We start from the raw sequence: 22033 nt of genomic DNA, 5'->3' as shown, positions 1-22033 counted from the left end.
AGCGGAGTTCCGCCCCTTCCGGAGAGCCCCGCCCACACCTAAATATCTGCTTAGACTCCCGCCTCCTCCTTAAAAGTTCCAGCCAATCCTGTACTACTAATGTCGCGGGGCAGCGCTATCGCGAGATTTCAACTGTATCCTCCGATAGACCTTAACCGTGTGGACTTGCGCAGAAGAGACTCATGAAGCCATTCCCCGAGAAAAGGGGCGGGGCGCTCCGACGTGCGCGTTCATCTTGACCCCACGCTCCAGCGCGCACTCGGCAGCTGGGAGCTGTGGTTTCTGGGCCCCCCGGGAACCCCAACACAAACCGGCGTAAAGCGCGCGTGCCCATTTCAGGCGGGTGTTCGGTGGGTGGCGAATGCGCGCCCGGGACCTGCGGGGACTTTAGAAGAGCCCCGGAGCTTGGGGCATAAAGGCTTAAGAGGCTTGGCGAACCAGCCTAGGTAGGCGCTTGGGTGATGGAGGGTCAGGGGTCAGAGGTCGGGGACAGAATAAGCCTGCAGACGGAGATTGAGGTCCCGAGGAGGAAAGACATGGTTGTTCTGGAGCCCGGGAAGCTAAAGGGCTGAGGGGGAAACGCAGCACGAGTTTCCCCGACCCTTTCCCATCCCAGACTTGGGGGCCTCCGGACCGCCACGGCTCCCCCGGGAGAAGAAAGGGCCGTGGGAAAGGAGGCTGTGCTTCTCCTCGGGGGCTGGGGCCTGCGGTGTTTAGAGCGAGCGTCCCAGGGACTGTCGTCGCGCTCCCCGGCCTCGCGGGTAGCTTGTTTGCCCGGCCTGCTGGGAGCAATCTGGCGCTGACAGCCCAGCTCTGACTCCGTGAACCGCTGTTGAGTTTCGGAAGAAAACCGACTGGGTATCACCATTCGTCACACACGCCCCTGGAGGCTGGATCTGGGCAGCTGCCTAGCCTCTTGGTGTGCGGGGTTGTAATGTGGTAAAAGGGAGGCGAAGCTTTCAAGTTAGTCTGAAAGTTCTCAATTACCTTTGGAGTCTGATTAATTACTTTTCGCTCTCAAAACCATCCTTGTACGTGGTACATTTTGGCTCCGTGATCGTTGCTAGTTTATGAACAATGATGTGTTATTTTGATGATTGACTGTCACTTTCAGATTTAGTACTATGAATTAATGGCCATTAAGCTCGTGCCTTTTTTCTAAGTGACTTTACGTGACCCAGGAGGTAGAAAAACTAGATGTTTGATATTTTCCTACTTGTATTTAAACTACCTTAACGCTTTAACTGAATGAAATACAATAATTTTTAAGTCATTATAGCTATTTAAAATTATTTTCTTGGATGTTGGTAGCAAAACTGTTTAAACGCCCATGAATAGAAATGATCCATAATATTTGTACTGTTACCAGAAAGACTCATTGGTTTATGATCAGAAACCATGCTTGAAACGGTATTGTTGAGCATCAGTGAGAGAAGTGTGCCTGTACTGGATAACTTGTGCTTCCTAGAGCTTCCCAGGTCAAGTTAGCCAATAAACTCGCAGTTGAGAATAGAAGTTGACTTTTGAAAGATGCTACTATCTATATGTCTTCTTTGCCCAAGCCTAAGAACTGCATTTGCAGAATTATTAAAACCTTTTATTAAGAGTTCAGGCTACGAAGATTTGGGGAAACGGAATGTGCTGGTTAAAAAGCTTTTTCCGCGGGCATTTTTAAAGTTTATGTAACTAACGTATTTTGGTTCAGTAGATGAAAATGCTCTCATCTTCCTGAAGTTACTACTATGGAAAGATTGTGTTAATGCTAGATCATTAGGAGCTTTTCACTAATCCGGAATGATTGGGTTTTGTTTGCACAAGGCTCCCCTTGGGCAGCAGTATGGCAGATGTATACTTCTTAATGTTCCTAAATTCTAGATCCAGGCCCACCATGGATTTGTTGTAAGTCAGGATTTGTGTGTGTCTTTTAATGAAGAGGTAATAATTTGGAGGGGAAAAAATCTGAATCTAAGTTTAGTTGGTAATCATTTGTTATATTGTTTTAGTAACAACAATTTGTGTTTATTTTTCTAATAACCTATCTTTATTTTCTCTTGAAGATATGGGTCAGCCAGTTTTCTCTGTCTCATTCAGGGCCAGAAATAGTAAAAGAATAGTTTCACATTACCTGTAATCTTCTAGAATATGGTTAAGAGACTTATCTAAAAAGAAACATGGTGCTTAACAAGAGGGAGGATATTAGGTATTCAGGAAGTTAGAGATATTTGTTTCACCTTTTTTTGTATGTCATTTCCATCTTGGCACTGACCTGCCATTGGGGGTACAGTGATGAATAGGATACTGTTCCTGCCCAGCTTTCATGTGTCTCAAACTCAACTGCACATTAGAATCACCTGGGGGAATTTTTAAAAATCCTGATGCCCGGGTACTATCCCAGCCACTTAAACCAGAACTGAGCATACATTCATGAATTTAAAAAAAAAAAAAATCTCGTTCCAACCGACTCTTTTCTTAAGGGATTTCTATCCAGGGCTAACTTCTTGAACCAAGAAGATATTATTTGATCAAAACTACTTATAACCATAATGTTAACTTGCAGCTAGTAAGTCATTTATTAGTAAAATTCTATATATTTCTAATCACATTCCAAACCCTTCTCCTGGTGTTCTTCATACCACATGAGTCCCACTTTTGACAACTCTACTTCTTATTCCTCCCTCTTAAGTATCAGAGTTCGGTGAAACATTATTAGTTGTAGTTTTTAAATATGGACCACACTTTAATTGTCCTACATTTAAATGTAAAAAGCCTTTTACTTGAAATGCCCTTTCGCACTTTTCTACCTGTTGCTGTCCCATTCTTCCCCAGAAAACCTTCCATGACCAGGCATACTGCATTAAGGGCCATTCCTCCTCTCTCCTAAATGCTATACTGTTCTAACTGTACGACTTTGAAAGCCATGAAAGGATGGAGGACCTGCCACTTTAAAGTATAGTTATTATAAATATAATACATAGTTCTGAAGATGATGGTGATAGCAGCTACCGCTCACTGAATATATGCTAAATTTCTGTTAACTGTACTGTTGCACTTACATTATTTCTAAGCATAATCCCATCATCCGCATTTTAGAAATGAGAAAACTGGCACAGAGAGGTTAGATAACTATTCCTATGCCGCACAGTAAGTGCCAAAGCTAGAATTAGAATCTTTTCTCCTATAAATCACATTGCTTTGCAGATGTGAGACTCTCTAGCCAGTTGCTTTTGGGGCTTTTAGAGTGAACAGTTCCATAATTGTCATGTTATTAATATTAATATTTTGTTTGTTGTAGTAGATTATGTGATCCCTACCTCATATCCACACTCTTTGCCATAAGCAGTTCTAATCAGTAGAGAATATGGTGCATTTTCCTACCTGTTCACTTGGGGTCTGTTTGTGTGACTTGCTTTAGCTCGGGGAACCTTGTGCTTTTGCTGTGACCACGCTTTGAAAAGTACTTGTGTGATTGGATTTATACTGTTACACCTCAGCCATGGTGATAAGTACATTTGTGGGTTGCTTTGTTGGTACCAGGAGGAGGATGAGAATTACATTAAGCAAAGCTGAGCTGCTTCTCCAGAAACCTAAGCTAGGTCAGCCAACCCTCAGCTAACCAGCTAACCTGCAGATCTGTGAGAATAAATGATTGCTATCTCAGGACATTGAGCTTTGGAGTGGTATGTTACACAGCCTATATGTGGCCATAGTTAACGAATAAGCTGATACAGCTGAGCTTTTCAAAGTTCCAGCAGAATGACCAAATGCCAGTATTCTAGCTTATAATTCTGTTGAGAACTGGACAAAGATAAACACATAGATTATTAGAGGCCTCCTGTGTTATTCTTCCAAGGTAATAGAGAAGGTAAGATGCTTATAGTTAACCATAGTAAGAGAGTGTTTATACTTTATTACCTGTGCATTCATAAAGGAGGCACCGGCTAATGAAGCGGAATTCTCATGATTGACTTAGACCAGCGCTACTTGATAGCCTTTTTGCAATTTTGAGAATGTTTTATATTTGCGCTGTATAGTATAGTAGCCACTAATCACATATGGCTGTTCAACTCTTAAAGTGTGGCCAGTGAGACTGAGGAGCTGAGTTTATGATATTACTTAATCTTATTTGATTAAAAACTACATGCAGCATGGCTGCTAAGAAAATAAATTTTATTCATTTATGTTTTGTCAGTAAATTACTCATTTTATTTAGATTTTTCAAGTTTATTAGAATAAAGCTGTTCCTAATATTCTCTTATAATTTTATTTTTTTAAAAGGTTTTATTTATTTATTTGAGAGAGAAAGCACAAGCAGGGGATGGGGGGGTGGGGGCAGAGAGAGGAACAGACTCCCCAAAGAGCAGGGAGCCCAACATGGACTCCTCTATCCCAGGACCCTGGGATCATGACCTGAGCTGAAGGCAAACATTTAACTGACTGAGCCACCCAGGTGCCCCATTCTCTTAATAATTTTTAAATCTTGGGACGCCTGGGTGGCCCAGTTGGTTAAGCGGCTGCCTTCGGCTCAGGTCATGATCCCAGCGTCCTGGGATCGAGTCCTACATCAGGCTCCTTGCTCAGCAGGGAGCTTGCTTCTCCCTCTGCCTCTGCCTACCACTCTGTCTGCCTGTGCTCATGCGCTCTCTCTCTCTCTCTCTAATAAATAAATAAAATCTTTAAAAAAAATAATTTTTAAATCTTTTCTGTGTCTACTTTTTGTTTGTACTTTGAAAATCAGCTTTATTAAGGTATAATTTATGTACAATAAAATCTAACAATTTTAAGTGTATAATTTGATGAGGTTAGACAAGTATATACAATCACGTAAACACCAGTTGAACATTTCTGTCAGTCCAAATCTTTCCCTCCTGCTCCTTACTATATCAGTCTGCTTCTTCTCACTTCTTCACCTCTAATAACCACTCATCGGTTTTCTATCAGTAAGTTCCTGCCTTTTTAAGAATTTCATGTAAAGAGAATCATATGGCCTTACACATCTGGCTTCCTTCACTTAGCATAATGCTTTAAAAATTCATCCGTGTCATCGTATGTTCTATCAGTAGTTTATCACTGAGAAGTATCCCACCTGTTTATCCATTTACCAGGTAATGGATGCTTGGGTTGTTTTCCAGTTTTTAGCTTTTGTTAAAACTGCTATTAACATTCAAGTTTAAATCTTTTATGTCCGGATGTCTGGGTGGCGCAGTTGGTTGGGCAGCTGCCTTCACCTTGGGTCATGTTCCAAGGGTCTTGAGATAGAGTCCTGTGTTGGCCTCATTGCTCAGAGGGGAACCTGCTTCTCCTCCTGCTTGTGCGTGCTTTCTCTCTCTCTCTCTCTCTCTCTCTCTCTCTCTCTCACTCTCATAAATAAATAAAGAAAATCTTTAAATAAATAAATAAATCTTTTTTGTCGGTCTTCTTTAGTTTTATTTCTCTACCATAAATATCTAGAGGTAGGATTACTAGGCTGCACAGAAAGTTTGTATTTAATTTTGTAAGAAATTGACAAACTTTCCCTGATGTTTGAAAATTCAGTTTTGGTTGTTCTTCCTCTTCAGTCTTTTAAATTTTAACCATTCTAATGCATACACAGTTTCTTATTGTGGAATATAGGTTAAATTTGCATTACTTTAATGACTGATGTGGTGAAGATATTTTCATGTGCTAATTTGGTACAGATCATCTTAGATGAAGTGTGTGTTCAGAATTATTTCCAAATTTTCATTTTTTCATAAGATTGTCTTACTACAGATTTATGAAAGTTTTTTTTCTTATTCCACATACAAATCCTTCATCAGATACTTGTTTTACTAATATTGCATCCCATCTGGCTTCCCCTCTCCTTTTGAAGTGCCAAAATATGTAATTTTGTTGAAACTCACTTAATCAATTTTTTATATTCTCTGCTTTTGTGCCCTATTTTAATTTGTTTTGCCTAATTTAATGTCACTTATATTTTATCCCATTTTCTTCTAGAAGTTTTATAGTTTTAGCTTTTGTATTTCAGTTTATGATCTATTTCAAGTTAATTTTTATATGTGGTGTGAGGTAAAGCTCCAGGTTTGTTTTTTTGCATGTAGCTCTCTGTTTATTGAAAAGGATATTTTTGCCTATTGACTGCCTTTGAATTTCTTTCAAAATTTAATTGACCAGGTGCCTGGGTGGATCAGTCAGTTAAAACATTCAACTCTTGGCTTTGGCTTAGGGCATGAGAGCAAGCCTCTGAATGGGGCTTCCTAGTCAGTGAGCCTAACAAGTTGCTGTCAGACCAGTTTCCTCTTCTCAGATGACAAAGCTATCTTCTTTTTTCCTACATTTTTTCTTTTCTTTTTTCTTTTATTGTCTCTGCTCCATTTCCCCTGGTTGCCATCACCACCTTATTTCTTGCCCAGCTATTCTTGTTTCTGCTAACCCACAAAAAAAAAAAAATGTTCTGTATTTTCAGCTTCTTCTTTTGAAAGAGAAAATATATTTTTAGGAATTTTTTAACTATGTTAAGGGTCAAGTGAAGTTTTGTTAACCTTTTGGGATTATAAAACCAAATTGAACTTTTGTTGTGATGATATGAGTTTAAATGTTACTAAATTCTTCAAATACATATTTCCAGGCTATTTGGGAGATTTACCTTACTGTCATGCTGCTTATTATATGTATTTTTAGAATGTGTTTTATTTTATATAACACATTGTCTTTATTAAATTTATCCATTAAAGGACCAGTAAGACCATTAGAATTTCTGTGATACATGAGATTATGGTCAGCGTGTTTCTTAGCTGTATTTGACTTATTTAAAAAAAATTAACCATTGCTTTACATATCTCTCTAAGATTTCAATGTTATGTGTGGGGGCCATTAGTCCATGGTGAGTTGTTCATCAGGGCACACTTTGATAGTTAAATCTTCTCTTGGAATGCTTACTTGTTGCATTTGTCTTCTAGAGTTCATATTTACCAACCAAGAATTACTTGAAAATGAGTAGCCGGCGGAAACGTGCTCCTCCAGTGAGAGTTGATGAGGAAAAGCAACAGCAGCTTCATTGGAATATGCATGAAGACAGAAGGAATGAACCTCTCATCCTAACTGATGATGAGCACCCCTCATCGGGTTCAGATTTCTCTTCTGCTCACTGTATCATCCTAGATGATAGTCTGAAGGAAGAAGTGGCTCACCAAGATAAGAAGAGGTGTTCCAAGGCAGTGAGCATCTCAAAATCGATGGATAAAGAAGAAACTGGTGGCATTTTTTCTCCTTTCTCTGCAAAGCTGAATATCGTGATTTCTCCCTATCACTTCGACAGTTCTTGGAAGGCATTTCTGGGAGAATTAACTCTTCAGCTTCTTCCTGAACAGAGTTTAATTGAACATTTTTCTGAAAGGAGTTTTACACTGATGAGTTCAGAGTCAAGCAATCATTTCCTGATCTATGTTAATTCAGAATGTGAAGATGTAGAGAAACAAGAAAAAGGACTCAGTGAGCCAATTAGTATTTGTGACAAGGGTATTAGAGTGGAATCATCCTTCAGTGGTGAAATGTTAGAAGATTTGGGGTGGCTACAAAAGAAGAGAAGAATAAAACTTTACCAAAAACCAGAAGGAAATCACATGATCAAGGTACTCAAATTCTGTGGTGTCTTTTAAGGTTCTTCTGCGTTTGGCAGTCCCATTTTGAAGTTAACTCAGTAGGAAGGTCTAAAAAGCCAGAAATAAGCCTATCATTATTAAGTTTCAGAGTGTACTTTATTTTGGGCTTTCAAAAACTTTAAGAAATGTATGCTGTAGGTGATCATTTCTAGGCTGTCCTTTTTCAAGATATCCCGTATTCATCCCTTCCAGCTCTACTCTCAATGTGTTATCTCTTCGTCTTCTTGTAGCAGTCCTTTAACCATTGCCCTTGCTTGTCTTTTGAACTCCCATCTACTTTGTCTCTGAATTGGTATAATGTGAATGAAATGGAATTCTATTCTTCACTGCAGAATCGAATAACCCTTCTTTCATAGCCCCTTGTCTACTTTTCCAGCCTCATCTTTTATCACTCTGCTTTTTATTTTGTCTCAGAAATTACAAATTGATTTATTTCCTGCATATTTTCTGGCCATATTTCTGCATCTTTGCTTTTGTTTTCACGGTTCTCTGCCTGGATTGTTCCCTTCCTTTTCCCTAATAACTTCCCTGGGCATTCTCTAATATTCAGCTCAGAGTTTACTTCTCTAGGGAGATATTTTCTTAAAATTCATGGATAGTGTTCATGCCCTTCCTCCATAATACTTGTAAATACACATTACTTTTGCCTTGGCCACTTGTAGTGTACTTACATTTTAGATTTTTCTCCTTCAGCAAACTATGAAGTCATTTATCTTAGTGCCTAGTATAGCCCTAATACTGAACAGATTTTTAACAAATGAAAGAGTAAATTTATAATTCATTTCAGGCTCAGCTATTTACTAAGTAACTTTATGTGAATCACTTAAATGCTCTAATTTCATCATCTTTCTGTGTAAAATGTAAATAATCATTCATTTTACCTCATACAGTCATTGAGAATCATTTGAGCTACTGTAAGTAGCTGTCCTTTATAAACTGTGAAGCAGGTTAATATGCCTTTATGCCAAAACTTGAAAAGAAATTCTAAAATGTTAAATTCACTTTTGTTCAATTGAAAACTGTATCTTGTGTGTCTTTCTCACATTAAAAAGCAATTCTATTAGTATACTTTCAGTACTGACAAAAGGAAAGGAGAAAATTTAGAAGCATTAGATTGTAACTGATTCTTCCCTGGAGGATGAAACTATGCAACCACTTATTCCCTCTCCTTGTTGATCATGCATGCCAAAATGATGGCTCAGTGATAGCAAGTACATAAGAATTCATGGCTTGTGTATCTGTTCTGTCCACCTTCTCCATAGATCAAGTCTTGATCTATTTTGTTTTCTTATACCAATTTTTATAAATATTTAAACATTTAGCGATGTTATGGTAAGTTAACTGTAGGTGGACACAAGGCAGAGTACAAATAATAATGAAATAAATTTTTTGTTACTCATTCCTATATAATGCTGAGTTGGATTCTTGTTCTTTAGTAAAAGAATATGAGCCTCTCCATGATTATAGAATCAGGTCCAGGATAACATAGGGAAATGAAAGAAAATGCATTTGTTGAGTATCTATCATTAGGAAGTTTTAAAATTGTATTATATAGGCTATCTCATATAAGCTTCTCTCCAGTTTGCAAATAACAGCATTTGGGTCAAAATAAATCAATTACTTTGCCTGGTTTTTAGCTCTTAAATACCAATGCCAGTATTCAACGTCAAATCTTTTGACTGCAGAACTTCGTACTGCATTGTTTTACCAGAATCAAGATATAGTACATTAATCAAGATCTGTTTTCATGTACATTTTAGTGTTTGATCTAGTAATAGGGATTCCCAAGCCTGACTGTGCTTAAGAAATACAAATCAAAACTACAGTGAGATACCATCTCACATCAGTCAGAACGGCTAAAATTAACCACTCAGGAAACGACAGATGTTGATGAGGATGCGGAGAAAGGGGAACCCTCCTACACTGTTGGTGGGAATGCAAATTGGTGCAGCCACTTTGGAAAACAGCATGGAGGTTCCTTAAAAGGTTGAAAATAGAGTTACCCTACAACCCAGCAATCGCACTACTGGGTATTTACCCTAAAAATACAAATGTAGTGATCCGAAGGATCATGTGCATCCGGATGGTCATAGCAGCAATGTCCACAATAGTCAAACGATGGAAAGAGTCTAGATGTCTGTCAACAGATGAATGGATAAAGAAGATGTGGTATATATCTACAATGGAATACCATGCAGCCATCAAAAAACCCCAGAATCTTGCCATTTGCAATGACGTGGATGGAACTGGAGGGTATTATGCTAAGTGAAATAAGTCAATCAGAGAAAGACAATTATCATATGATCTCTCTGATATGAGGAATTTGAGAGGCAGGGCAGGGGGTTGTAGGGGGAAGGGAGGGAAAAATGAAGCAAGATGGGATCGTGAGGGAGACAAACCATAAGAGACTCTTAATCTCAGGAAACAAACTGAGGGTTGCTGGAGCAGCGGGGGGCGGTTGGGAGAGAGAGTGTGGCTGGGTGATGGACACTGGGGAGGGTATGTGCTATGGTGAGTGCTGTGAATTGTGTAAGACTGATGATTGACAGACCTGTACCCCTGAAACAAATAGTACATTATATGTTAATTTTTTAAAAAATCGACATGTGTCAGAATCTTCTGGGGGAAATCTGCATTTTTACCAGCTTCACTGATTATTTTGATACTCATCAAGTCTGGAAATCATTGACTTGGTAGGTAGAATTAGTATTCTCATCACATTCTCCCAGGTTCAGTTCTAGTTTAGAAAGTATTTTTTTCTAGCAACTTGAATGGTACATCTCAGTAGGCACTGTATTGAAAGTAAAAATGAATTTGTTGTTGAAAGTAAAAGTTTGTGAGGGAGATTTGGTAGGTATGTATCTAATGTTTATGGGCCAAATACTATGAATACATTTAAAAACAGTAATGGTTAGAAAAGTTTTTTTTCATGTCCTCATAAAGAATGTATTAGTACAATTAAAACTATATTTATGTTGATTAATTCTTTGTAGGTTGGAATTTATCTTTTGGAAGGTGGCCTAGCGAAACTAGACTTTTTGAGTGATGCAAATTCAAGAATGAAGAAGTTCAATCAACTCATGAAAAGAGTGATGGAAAAGTTACACAGTTTTGTTATTCCAGGTAAATTAAAAATGGCTGTTACTTTTATGAGTTGTGGGTTTTTCCCATTGTATATATAACAGGCAGAAAAACAATAAAACTGTAATAAAATTAAACAATCTCTATAAAATCATGATATGACAAAATTATATGTATCCGAAATGCCCCCACTAATTTGTGTCTTTCTTTGCTAAATACTGTGCTTAGCTTATAGTAAGTACTCAAGAAGTGTTTGCAGTCAGTAGAATCTAAAGGGATCTGAGCTGATTGGAATTTTTGCATTATTCTTTTGCTTTTATTTTGTCATGGCCAGAGATTCTTGGCTGCCCTTATTCCACCTCTCCTTTGCAGTCTGACAAATAATCTCAAGAGCCTGCTTTCCTTAAAGACCAGTTAACTTTTCTCCTGTTTCTTGGCAAGATGTTGCATCCTTGGTCAGGACTGCAGCTTCAGAGTTGTCTGCCATTGGTTCCCAAGGGGAGAGTGTGGATGGCTTGGTGCAGCCCATCAACACTACTGGAAAAACAGCTCATATTCTCCAAGCCCTGCTCATGGTGGGTCAGCATTATTTCAGGTGCAAATTACAGAACATTTCATACTGCAATATTTGGGAGGTCAGTTTCTAAGCTTGACTGTTGAATTGTTTCTTCAGTGCCTTCTTTGCAAAGCTTCATAATACTAATAAAAGTGGGGTGCCCAGCTACCTCAGTCGGTAGAGCATGTGACTCTTGATATCAAGGTCGTGAGTGTAAGCCTCATGTTGGCCTACTTAATTAAAAAAATACTAATAAAATTAAATCATTTTGCATGTTGAAGACTTAAAAGGAGGAAAATCTCTAGTTTCATAATTGGAAGGGATACTTTTAAATACATCTAGAGTTTTTAAAATGTTGCCAAGAATTATTCTGTCTTTTAAAAATAATATAAGTTGGGCGTTTCAGAGGAAAATGTCAGGATTTCAGAGGAAAACTTCAATTTAGTTATCAGTACTAGATTACACAAATACAGTAAAAGTCTGAAATAACCACACATGTAACTAGACATTAATTGTAAAATTTTTTAAATCTCACATGGCACATTTTTTTATTGAAAAAAGTAAATTATGTATTTTGTGGTACAGTCTTCATCCTATGGCATGTGAGGTGTGTTCCATAAAAGTGGATAGGCCTTTTTGGGAACTAAATTTTTGAGAACTATTTTGAGAAATAAATCATAAGCTAAAGTGGGTTTGTACATTCATTCAAGATTTTGAAATATTTTTTCATGTTGTAGTAAGCACCAGTCTTTTCCACAGGGCACTTGTGCCGAACAGATGGATCATATTTTTTACAAATTTGTACTACTGGCTTAAACACTTATCTCCTAGTGGGCTCCTGCTACTACCAAATGCCTATCCTTTTTTAGCGTAAGAAATAAAATGGGAACCCTTGTCTTACTAGACATAGAAAAATTTTGTCTGCATATGAATTTTTTTATGTTAAGATGTAAAAATGAAGTAAATTATCCTTTATAAACTGCAAAAGATCTTTATATTCAAATGTTTATGTTTTTTAAATATCTGCAATGGGCAAAGCATGTGCTAGGTGCTCTGAGGAACTATAAAAACGAAAGACAGCTTTTGCATAACATTTCAGTGCACAAGGGAAGAATACACATAAATGATTGCTCTGCCAGACAGATTGCAGCATATCACTGTATCCATAGTGGAAGAGTATTGCACAAACACAGAGGAGAACATTAATTCTAACCAGGGAAAACAAAAGAAAATGCCATGGAAAAAGCTGAACTATCTTGAAAGGTAGATTTTTTGATCTGCGAAGAATTAAGGATAGGGTTCTTCCAGTCCCAAAACACACTGAGCAAGGCCCCAGAGATGGAAAAGTACACAGCACATTTTTAGAATAAGAATTGCTTATAGTTATAAAAGGTGGATTGGGTTGTTTTGAGTACATTTGTTGTTGGATGTACAGATGTGTTGGAAGAGGATGAGGAAGATTCAGAGAGTGAGCCAGAAGGACAGGACATTGATGAGCTCTATCAGTTTGTGAAGCGAACACATCAGCAAGAAGCACAGTCCTTCCAAGTGGATGTCCAGCATCCTGCATTGATTCCTGTGTTGAGACCATACCAGAGAGAGGCTGTCAATTGGATGCTACGACAAGAGCGTTTCAGAAGCCCTCCTACTAGTGGCAAGTATAAGATGCTTAAAGAAAGGCAGATTGATCAGAGGGATTATATAAGAGATAATTAGGATGGGGACATTGTTAAACAAATCATACTGAAAAGTTAGAGTAGAATAGGTTTTACTACGAAAAAAATGATAGTCTAAGAAATTCTTTAAAATTGAATCTAGAGAAATTCATTGGTGGGTTTCCTCATTTATAAGTGTTTGAACTAATTTTTCCTGCCCAAATAAGGGCTGCCTTGATTGGAATTTTTTTTTTAAGATTTTATTTATTTATTTGACAGACAGAGATTGCAAGTAGGCAGAGAGGCAGGCAGAGAGAGAGGAGGAAGCAGGCTCCCTGCTGAGCAGAGAGCCCAATGCGGGACTCGATCCCAAGACCCTGGGATCATGACCTGAGCGGAAAGCAGAGGCTTTAACCCACTGAGCCACCCAGGTGCCCCTGATTGGAATTTTTTAAAAATTCATTTTTTACATGCCTTTCCAACTAAGAATTGCTTTTGGAACCTGATCAGATGTGAATCTTTTTTCGTTTTGTTTCGTTCTCAATTTTTATCTATTTTGTAAATTTCTTTTCAGTGTTCCAGAATTCATTGTTTATGCACCACACCCAGTGCTCCATGTAATACGTGCCCTCCACAATACCCACCACCAGGCTCACCCAACCTCCCACTTCCATCCCCTCCAAAACCCTCAGTTCCTCAGAGTCCACAATCTCTCATGGTTCGTCTCCCCCAGATGGGAATCTTACTAATCATCTGCTAGAGGCTTCACAATGATGATGAATCTTAGCAACAGAAAGCAAATTTACAAAAGTGGGATTCTGATGTGTGATTGATTCTCCTAGCTTTGCATTTATTTTCTTTGCTCCATAAAACAAATAATAAAATAGAATGTTATCTATTAAGAGTTTTCATAAAAGTAAATTTATGGGCATCACTTATGCCACTTCTTTATCATTATCTTTAAAGAGATAGGCGTGAGGTGAGATTTTTGTGATTCTAGGAAGTAAATTGTTAACTATTTCACTCTGTATAGATTTATTTTAATGATGGATAGCTCTTATTTCTCCTGTAGGTTCCAGTTTGTACTTTTTTATCCAACAAAATTCTTTTTAAAAAAATTTTTTATTTTTAAATATCTATTTATAGCCAACATTATTTCTTCCCACTCCTCCTCATCCCTTATTATAAATTATTTTGAAGTAATAATTTCACATAGCATATCATTTAATCTAATAATATTTCAGTTTATTAAAGAAAGGATTCCTTTAAACAGATACAAAATATATATGTATGTGTGTGTATATATATATATATATATATATATATATTATAACGGAAAGGGTTCCTTTCAACAGATAAATCTTATAATAGCTTTTTAAACCCAGTAATTCCTTTAAATTGCCAAATCTCTCCCCTCTCTCTCTTCTTTTCTCCTCCCCTTTTTATTTCTTTATTTCTCTTTCTAACAGTTGAGTCAAACCTGAAACCAGTAGCATTCATGTATTGGAATTAGTTGTTGTCTCTTTAATTTCTGTAATCCATAGATTTTTGTCTCCTCACATTCTGTATTTTCTCTTACAATTTATCCATTGAAGAAATTGTTAGCTATGTAGTCTCCCACAGGCTGGACTATTTTTTTCTCCAAAGTGCAATAATGTTTCTTTAAGTAATTTTATCAAATTATAACTTAAAATAAAATGCACAGATCTTTAGGGCACGGTTTGATAAATTTGTACAAGCCTGTGTATCTGTGTCACCAGTGACCCAATTAAGACATAGAACCAGATTTTCTCTGAAGGCACTAGCCAACCATGTCGCTTGAAACTTGAAGTGGCTTCCAAATTATGTGTTGTAAGTTTAAAATATATATCAGATTTCAGATAGGACAAAAAAAGGATGCCAAATATCTCATTAATAATTTTTATATTGATTACATATTGAAATGATAAGGTATTGGTTATATTATGCTAAATAAAATTGTTAAAATTGATTTTACTTATTTCTTTTATATCTTTTGTGCAGTGCTGACATGAAATATTTCTATCACCCCAGAAAGTTCCCTCATGGCCCAGTCAGTTCTACTTCAGCCCCTTAGGAGGCAACTGCTGCCACCATAAATTAGGTTTGCCTCTTTTTGAAATGATAAATAGAATGGCAAAGTATGGACAGTTGAGGCAGAAGAGAAGTTGGCCTCTTTCAACATAATATTTTTGAGATTTAACCATGCTGCATGTACCAGTAATCCATTCTTTTTTCTCCACAGAACAGATTTTCTTGATTAAATCCCATGTATCATTTAATATTTATATTCCCTGTGGCTCCCATAAATTGAAGTTTTTATCTTTTAATGTTTTCATTTTATAAACCCTGTACATCTGTATTCCTATTTCATCTATCAATCCGTAAAGAAGACAACAAGAAAATTACTTGCCTTTTCACTGGTGGGTAGAGATATACTTCCTAATTTGTCAGTTGGTTTAAACAACTTAAATTTTTAAGGGAAAGCATAGTGAAAGATTTTGATTGAAATACACACAGTACTTCAGTGTTTTAGGATACTTTTTCCTCACTTAAGCAATAAGCCTTTCCTCCTACTCTCAGACCCATGTAAAAGGTTGGGTCTGATTTAGGTTAATGTATTAGCCCACTAGCCTATGTCTGTTGAGTTATTTAAAAACTTTAGGCAACTTCCTGAAGGATTTATAAAGGATAAGCTACTCTCCTTTATTAGGTAGGAGCTGGTTACACGTACTAGTTTTCTTTTCCTATTAAACCTCTGTGATTTGCTGTACTTTGTTTTTCTATCTTAACACTTGTTTATGTAGAAAATATTGGTGTCCCAAGCAAAGAAGAGAATAAACATAAGAATAATATCTTCAGAAAAGAGTGAGATCCTAACCTTTTCCCATGTGTATGTGGCTTCCTAGGGTATCCTGACTGCTAACTTATTTGTATTTTAATGTGATTGTCTGCAGAAGGGAAGACAAACAGTAACTTACTCTTATGGTTATATTCTTCTTTAGAAAATGCTCTGCACTTCTTATGGCGTGAGATTGTTACATCTGAGGGTTTGAAACTCTACTACAATCCATATACAGGCTGGTAAGACAAACTTCATGAGCTTGGTATTAGAAATAAATACTATGAAAAGCTGTATGAGATTGGTAGCATATGTCTACCAGTAACTTGAACTTTTGACAATAACCTGAAGAAGAAATACTAAGTTAAAGTTTTGTTATTCTTCATATTTTTACCATTTTTATAGGTAGGACAAACAAGAAATTAATAATGACTGTCATTTTTCAGTAAATGAATACAATATAATAGACTTAAGATGCTTAGTTATTGACATATAAAGAGATTATAATCTTAATGTTATGGACCAATTTTTATATTTTCGTTAAATACGTTAATTTCTCTTATAAAAGTCTTAGGAGTCACTAAATATAATAATATATTGGGTGAATCGGTAGTTATTGTCCTCCTAACTTTTTTATTCACAGACACAAAAGAAGGCAGATATGCTTCCTTTTATTTATAGAAGAGAAAAACATGATGTGCATTTACCAATACCACTCTGCACACTTAGTTATCAGTTCTGGCAGTTTTTATCACAGTTCTTTATTCAGGACCTAGGGTTTCAAATTGTTTCACCCTTAAATGTAGTTTTAAAAAAACTTGGGCTTTTATGGATTTCTTCCAGTTTTTTTTAGGAATAGTATAATTTTTACTTGCATTCCTGTGATATGTTTTTCTTGTTTTTTCCTTTAGCATCATCCGTGATTACCCAAATGCCGGGCCACAGTTGCTTGGTGGCATCTTAGCAGATGAGATGGGTCTTGGAAAGACAGTGGAGGTTTTGGCTCTGATTCTGACACATACTCGACAGGATGTCAAACAAGATGCTCTCACTCTTCCTGAGGTAGGAGGAATACCATAGGGCTGAGAAAGCAGGGGACATATGTTCTCAAAAAGCATCATATGGCCAACATATGATTGGCACTTAAGCCAACACTCCATTTACTCATAGGCTAATGATTTTTATAAGTTATCGGTTAACTTCAAGTGGGCACAGAGTACAGGATGTTTGTGACCTGGCAGGGTTTTTGTAAGTGATGTTGGACAGGTAGGAAGGGGTTGTGCTGTCACTCACCAAGCTTCCTTCTAGTTGGCAGGGAAGCGTTTAGGGGAAGTACTGTTGCTTCAGTACTGCAAGCCTCCACATTACCATTAAATATTTTTGAGTGTTTTTTTTTTAATTGCACAAATCACAGATCTGTAAATCATAGAATCTAATAATTAGTAATTAGATTGTTAAATGAATCAAACTCCAAGTTCTTATTCCAAAATGTGTAATTATATTTAAAAACACAAATTTTAGAGTTTATGGGGGGGTGGAGAAAAAAAACAACTCCACTAAGGCAAATGCAGCTCATAGCTCATAATTTCCAATAACCAAATCTAAAATCAACATACTAATTAAGGGTATAATTGATTACCTGTAGGGCCCACTGTGCTCACAACTTTAGTGATAATGTGATCTTTTGATAGGGTCAGGTTTGCAGAGTTAACTTTGTAGATTTGAGTACAGAATAGAAAATACCTATTTCATTGTGAAAAGAAAAAAAAGATTTGGAATATGTAACTGGAATATATAAGAGTTAACTGTTGGTAACTTCTGTATTAATTCCATATTTAAACAAGCCTTGAAAAGTTAATTTAGGTAATTTAAGGTAATTAAACATTTAGGTAATTTAAGATAATATGTACAATTTTAAAAAGTGATGGCTAGCAGTAAGCTTCTGAGATAAAAATGGATGAATAGCATTTTAGCTCTTTCTTTTCATCATTTTTTACAATTCTATTGCATCTCCTTAATAGAAGGAGGGTTAATTTTAATAAGCAACTCCAGTTACTGAAAGCAAAACACTGTGTGACTACTGAATGTTGTTTATATCAGGGAAAAGTGGTGAATTATTTCATTCCATCACATTATTCTGGAGGAAAAGTAAAAAACACAGAAACCCAGAATATGGAATTTGAACCAAAAGAAAAAGTTCACTGCCCACGTAAGTATGAAATCTCTTAAAAAAATATGTTTTTACAGTCATCTTTGTTATAGTTCTTGCATTCCTTATATGGAGCTGTCTTGTAATTGTTATGATTATTATAATTGTTTACATAGTCGTTCGTGCTTTGTATAAATGGAGTCAGTTACAAGTCATGTTATCTTAACAAAAGTAAAGATTTAGTCTTTCACTTGATTGCTTCGTTCTTTTTTAGTGTAGATATTTCTTGTTCAGTTTTTATATTTGAATTTCTTTATCTTACAGTTTAAACCAGGCTTTGTTTGTTCTCAGGCATAGCTACTTCAAATTCTGCTAGCAGATGAGTGTTTCCCTTACTAGTGGTAGCATATACATAGATAATTGTGAGAGGTTTTTTAAAATACAATTTTAAATGATAGTTGCTTTGTCAGATTAACAAAATAATGAGTAATTTTTCCTTAAATTATTTCCATTACAGTAATTTGTTAATGAGATAAATTTTTATTACATATTCTTCAAAATGGTGGTATGCAGACAACATATCTTCAGTAAATCTGTTTTATTTTTTCTTAACTTAGTTCTAAATGCATATTAAGATTAATTGCATTCTATTTTTTAAAATTTTAATTATTTTGACTGAGTTAGCATATCCTTTTGCATGTAGCTACACGTGTGATGATCCTGACAGCTGTGAAAGAAATGAATGGAAAGAAAGGAGTTTCCATCCTTTCCATCTATAAGTATGTCAGTTCTATATATAGATATGATGTTCAGCGGAACAGGAGTCTTCTGAAACGGATGCTGAAATGTTTAATTTTTGAAGGTCTTGTGAAACAGATCAAAGGCCATGGTTTTTCTGGAACTTTTACATTGGGGAAGAATTACAAGGAAGAGGATATATGTGATAAAACAAAAAAACAGGTAACAGAATATTTGTTTAGTTGCTGTATGTGTTGACTTATGGAAGGCATTGACAGATCCCACTTGATACTTGAGGCTCTTAGAGACTGAGGGTAAAAAAAACAAACCAAGAAAATCACATATGGCTGTGACTTAACTTTTTTACTTCCTGAATATACATGTCATCAGAGTAGAAACATTATTTTGTTTACTAAACCCAGAGAAGAATGCTTGGCACATAGCAAATATACTCAATAAGTATTTACGGAGTGAATTGTATTAGTAGGTTAAGCATATATAAAGTTTAAAATAACTCTAAAAAATATATTTTTTAAAAAGGAAGAAATAAGTAAAACAACTCTATCTTCATTATGCTGTTGTCAGCAGTTCAAAAAAAATCTGTTCTATAGTTTCGTTTTTGTTTTTTTTTTTTTAAGATTTTACTTATTTGTCAGAGAGAGAGAATGTACAAGCAGAGGGACCAGCAGGCAGAGGGAAAAGTAGGCTCCCCACTGAGCAAGGAGCCTGACATGGAGCTCAGTCCCAGGACCCTGGGATCATGATGTGAGCTGAAGACAGATGCTTAATCAACCGACTGAGCCACCCAGGCATTGTTCTATAGTATTAGATATCTTACATTTGCTTAGCTCTTCATATACATTTTCAATTTCTTATATAAATTCTCATTTTTCCCATATCATCATCATATGAAATTTTAATATTTTGTTATAAAACTGCTATTTTGGGGGCTATTAATTTGAAATTTGCTTTTTAAAAAAATTAGTTACATAGCTATGCATACATAAATCAGATAAAGGAGGCACTTGACTGGCTCTGTGAACAGTATGCAGCTCTTGATCTCGGGGTCATAAGTGCAAGCCCCACACTGGGTATAGAGATTACCATAAATAAATAAACTGACTAAAAAATAAACGGGTGCCCAGGTGGCTCAGTTGGTTAAGCGTCTGCCTTTGGCTCAGGTCATAATCTCAGGGTCCCGGGGTCGAGCCCTGCATTAGGCTCCTTGCTCAGCAGGGAGTCTGCTTCTCCCACTCCCTTTCCCTCTGTGGTCTCTCTCGCTCTCTCTCAAATAAATAAAATCTTTTTAAAAAGTAGATAAATAAATAAATTGGGTAAAAACTAATGACAGGTCAAAGTGTGGGGCTATCAGCTTATATACTGTGAAAGAAATGGCAGATTATAAAGTTCATTTTCTGGAGTAGGGAGTCTCCCAACTTTTTCCCCAGCCAGGGTAGAAGGCTGCAGTGAACATCTGTGCATCTAGTAATCCTTCTGTTACTAAAAAAGGGAAATCTTCAATTAATGTCATTCATTTTATTTTAAGTGTCCCAACTCCTCTGTTCGACCTCAGCTCTGACATCACTTCTAGGAAGCTGTTGCTGGCACCTACCACCCTGTCACAGCTCCTCTGTTATATACCCCTCTGACACATTCCTGTACCATTGTTTCACTTTTTATTGTTCTTCCATTTCCAGCAGACCCCCTTGGAGACCCGGAGCTAAATACTCCTCTCATTTCTGTCCCCAGCATCTAACACTGTACCTGGAACAAAATTGGCATCCAGTAAATAATTTCAGAAGGGGACACAGGTAGAAAGGACAAAGAAGGAATTTATTTGCTAATTGCAGTAACTAACTGATTAACTTTCACTTTCTTTAAATGCTATATTTTAGTATTTCATATGTTTATAATGGCCCTAGTTTGTGTATTTATGTATTAAAAACTATTAGTCTTTTATTGTTTAGGCAGATTATAAATTATAAGAGGTTAATGTCAAAATATTAGTAGCTCCCTATCTTTCTAATTCTTGTTCTCTTCAAATTTTACTTACACAGTAGTAGAGCCTTCCTTTTTAGACCTGCAGACTACAGGGGGCAGATTGAAAGCCACCAATCAAGAATGATTCACCCTTGGGAAAATGGTTGCACAGAGTGACTGTTGGATTTTTATGGAAAACTCATAAGTAAGGTTGGGAATTTAATTTCAGAAATGTAATTATGTTGAAATAAATTAATTAAATAATATTTTTCATAGGCAGTAGGGAGTCCAAGGAAAATTCAGAAAGAATCCAGAAAATCAGGGAACAAAGACACAGATTCTGAATACTTACCATCAAACACATCTGATGATGACGATGATCCTTATTATTATTACTATAAGGCTCGGAAAAATCGTAGTAAATTCAGGAAAAAACCTGTTCCATCCACAAAAAAGAGAAAAGGTCAGCCTAACATCAGTCTCAGTTCACAAGATCAGTGTCCAGCTACCAGTGACTCTGGAATTACTGATGTTACCACATCTAAAAGTACATGTATCTTTGAAGGAAAGCAAGAACATGCAGCAGGAGACCAAGCTGAATCACCTGCTGATGGTGATATGCCACAGTCTACTGTGATGAGTCCCTGTAATTCCTCTGATTATCGCTTTGAGTGCATATGTGGTGAACTTGACCAGGTAGACCGTAAACCTCGTGTTCAGTGCCTGAACTGCCACCTGTGGCAACATGCAAAATGTGTGAATTATGAAGAGAAGAATTTGAAGATTAAACCTTTTTACTGCCCCCACTGCCTTGTTGCGATGGAACCAGTATCAACAAGAGCAACTTTGATCATCTCACCCAGTTCCATCTGTCATCAGTGGGTAGATGAAATCAACAGGCATGTGAGGTCATCATCTCTTCGAGTCTTGGTAAGGCAGTTTGGGTTCTTGAAAGTGATAGGAAAATGTGTTTTTGCTTCCTTGTGATAATTTTTATCATCTTTGTCGCTTTGTTGTTTATCCCAAAAATTAATGAGATAATATGAAATCAGAACTTGAGGAAGAAATTAAGAATAAGAAATAAAACAGTAGATTCTGTATTCTTGTCTGACATCAGAAGTTCAGAAGTTAAAGCACTTTGAGTGAAAAGATGTGAAAGCTTTTGAAAAAGTTCATCATGTAAAGAAAAAAGACTTCATACATGCATTTCTATTCTTAGAAATGCAGCCCAAAGGCAGCATTGTGTAACAGTAGCTACTTGTCTGATCTCCACCCCTTAGCTCCAAAATCTTCCTCTGAATCCTCAATTACCTCATCTGTAAAATAAGAGTTTACTTATTCAACAAATATTTATTGAGCTCCTGTAATATACTAGGA

General features: G+C 36.6%; 1 protein-coding gene across 8 annotated transcripts in view; it reads left to right on the top strand.

The window, feature by feature from the left end:
• Positions 1 to 382: 382 nt before the first annotated feature.
• LOC111147525 (SNF2 histone linker PHD RING helicase) overlaps positions 383 to 22033 on the top strand; it is an 88233-nt gene continuing 66582 nt past the window's right edge. For 6 of the 8 annotated variants that reach the window (XR_002640638.1, XM_022503585.1, XM_022503583.1 and 3 more), the window contains exons 1-9: positions 383 to 446; positions 6936 to 7607; positions 10631 to 10760; positions 12710 to 12928; positions 15953 to 16031; positions 16701 to 16851; positions 17890 to 17998; positions 18642 to 18898; positions 20933 to 21586. Coding sequence is in view for 7 of the 8 variants with exons in the window: in XM_022503585.1 (XP_022359293.1) it covers positions 6969 to 7607; positions 10631 to 10760; positions 12710 to 12928; positions 15953 to 16031; positions 16701 to 16851; positions 17890 to 17998; positions 18642 to 18898; positions 20933 to 21586 (2238 nt within the window). In the remaining variant the exon portion in view is untranslated. Of the gene's footprint in view, positions 447 to 666; positions 920 to 6935; positions 7608 to 10630; positions 10761 to 12709; positions 12929 to 15952; positions 16032 to 16700; positions 16852 to 17889; positions 17999 to 18641; positions 18899 to 20932; positions 21587 to 22033 lie in introns of those variants that run through there. The other 2 variants (XM_022503586.1, XM_022503581.1) reach the window with 2 other exon arrangements.

The sequence above is a fragment of the Enhydra lutris genome, unplaced genomic scaffold (genome assembly GCF_002288905.1).
Source record: "Enhydra lutris kenyoni isolate GAN:26980312 unplaced genomic scaffold, ASM228890v2 scaffoldscaffold17, whole genome shotgun sequence".
Classification (NCBI taxonomy): Eukaryota; Metazoa; Chordata; class Mammalia; order Carnivora; family Mustelidae; genus Enhydra; species Enhydra lutris.
This window is presented reverse-complemented; position numbering and strand designations above follow the sequence as displayed.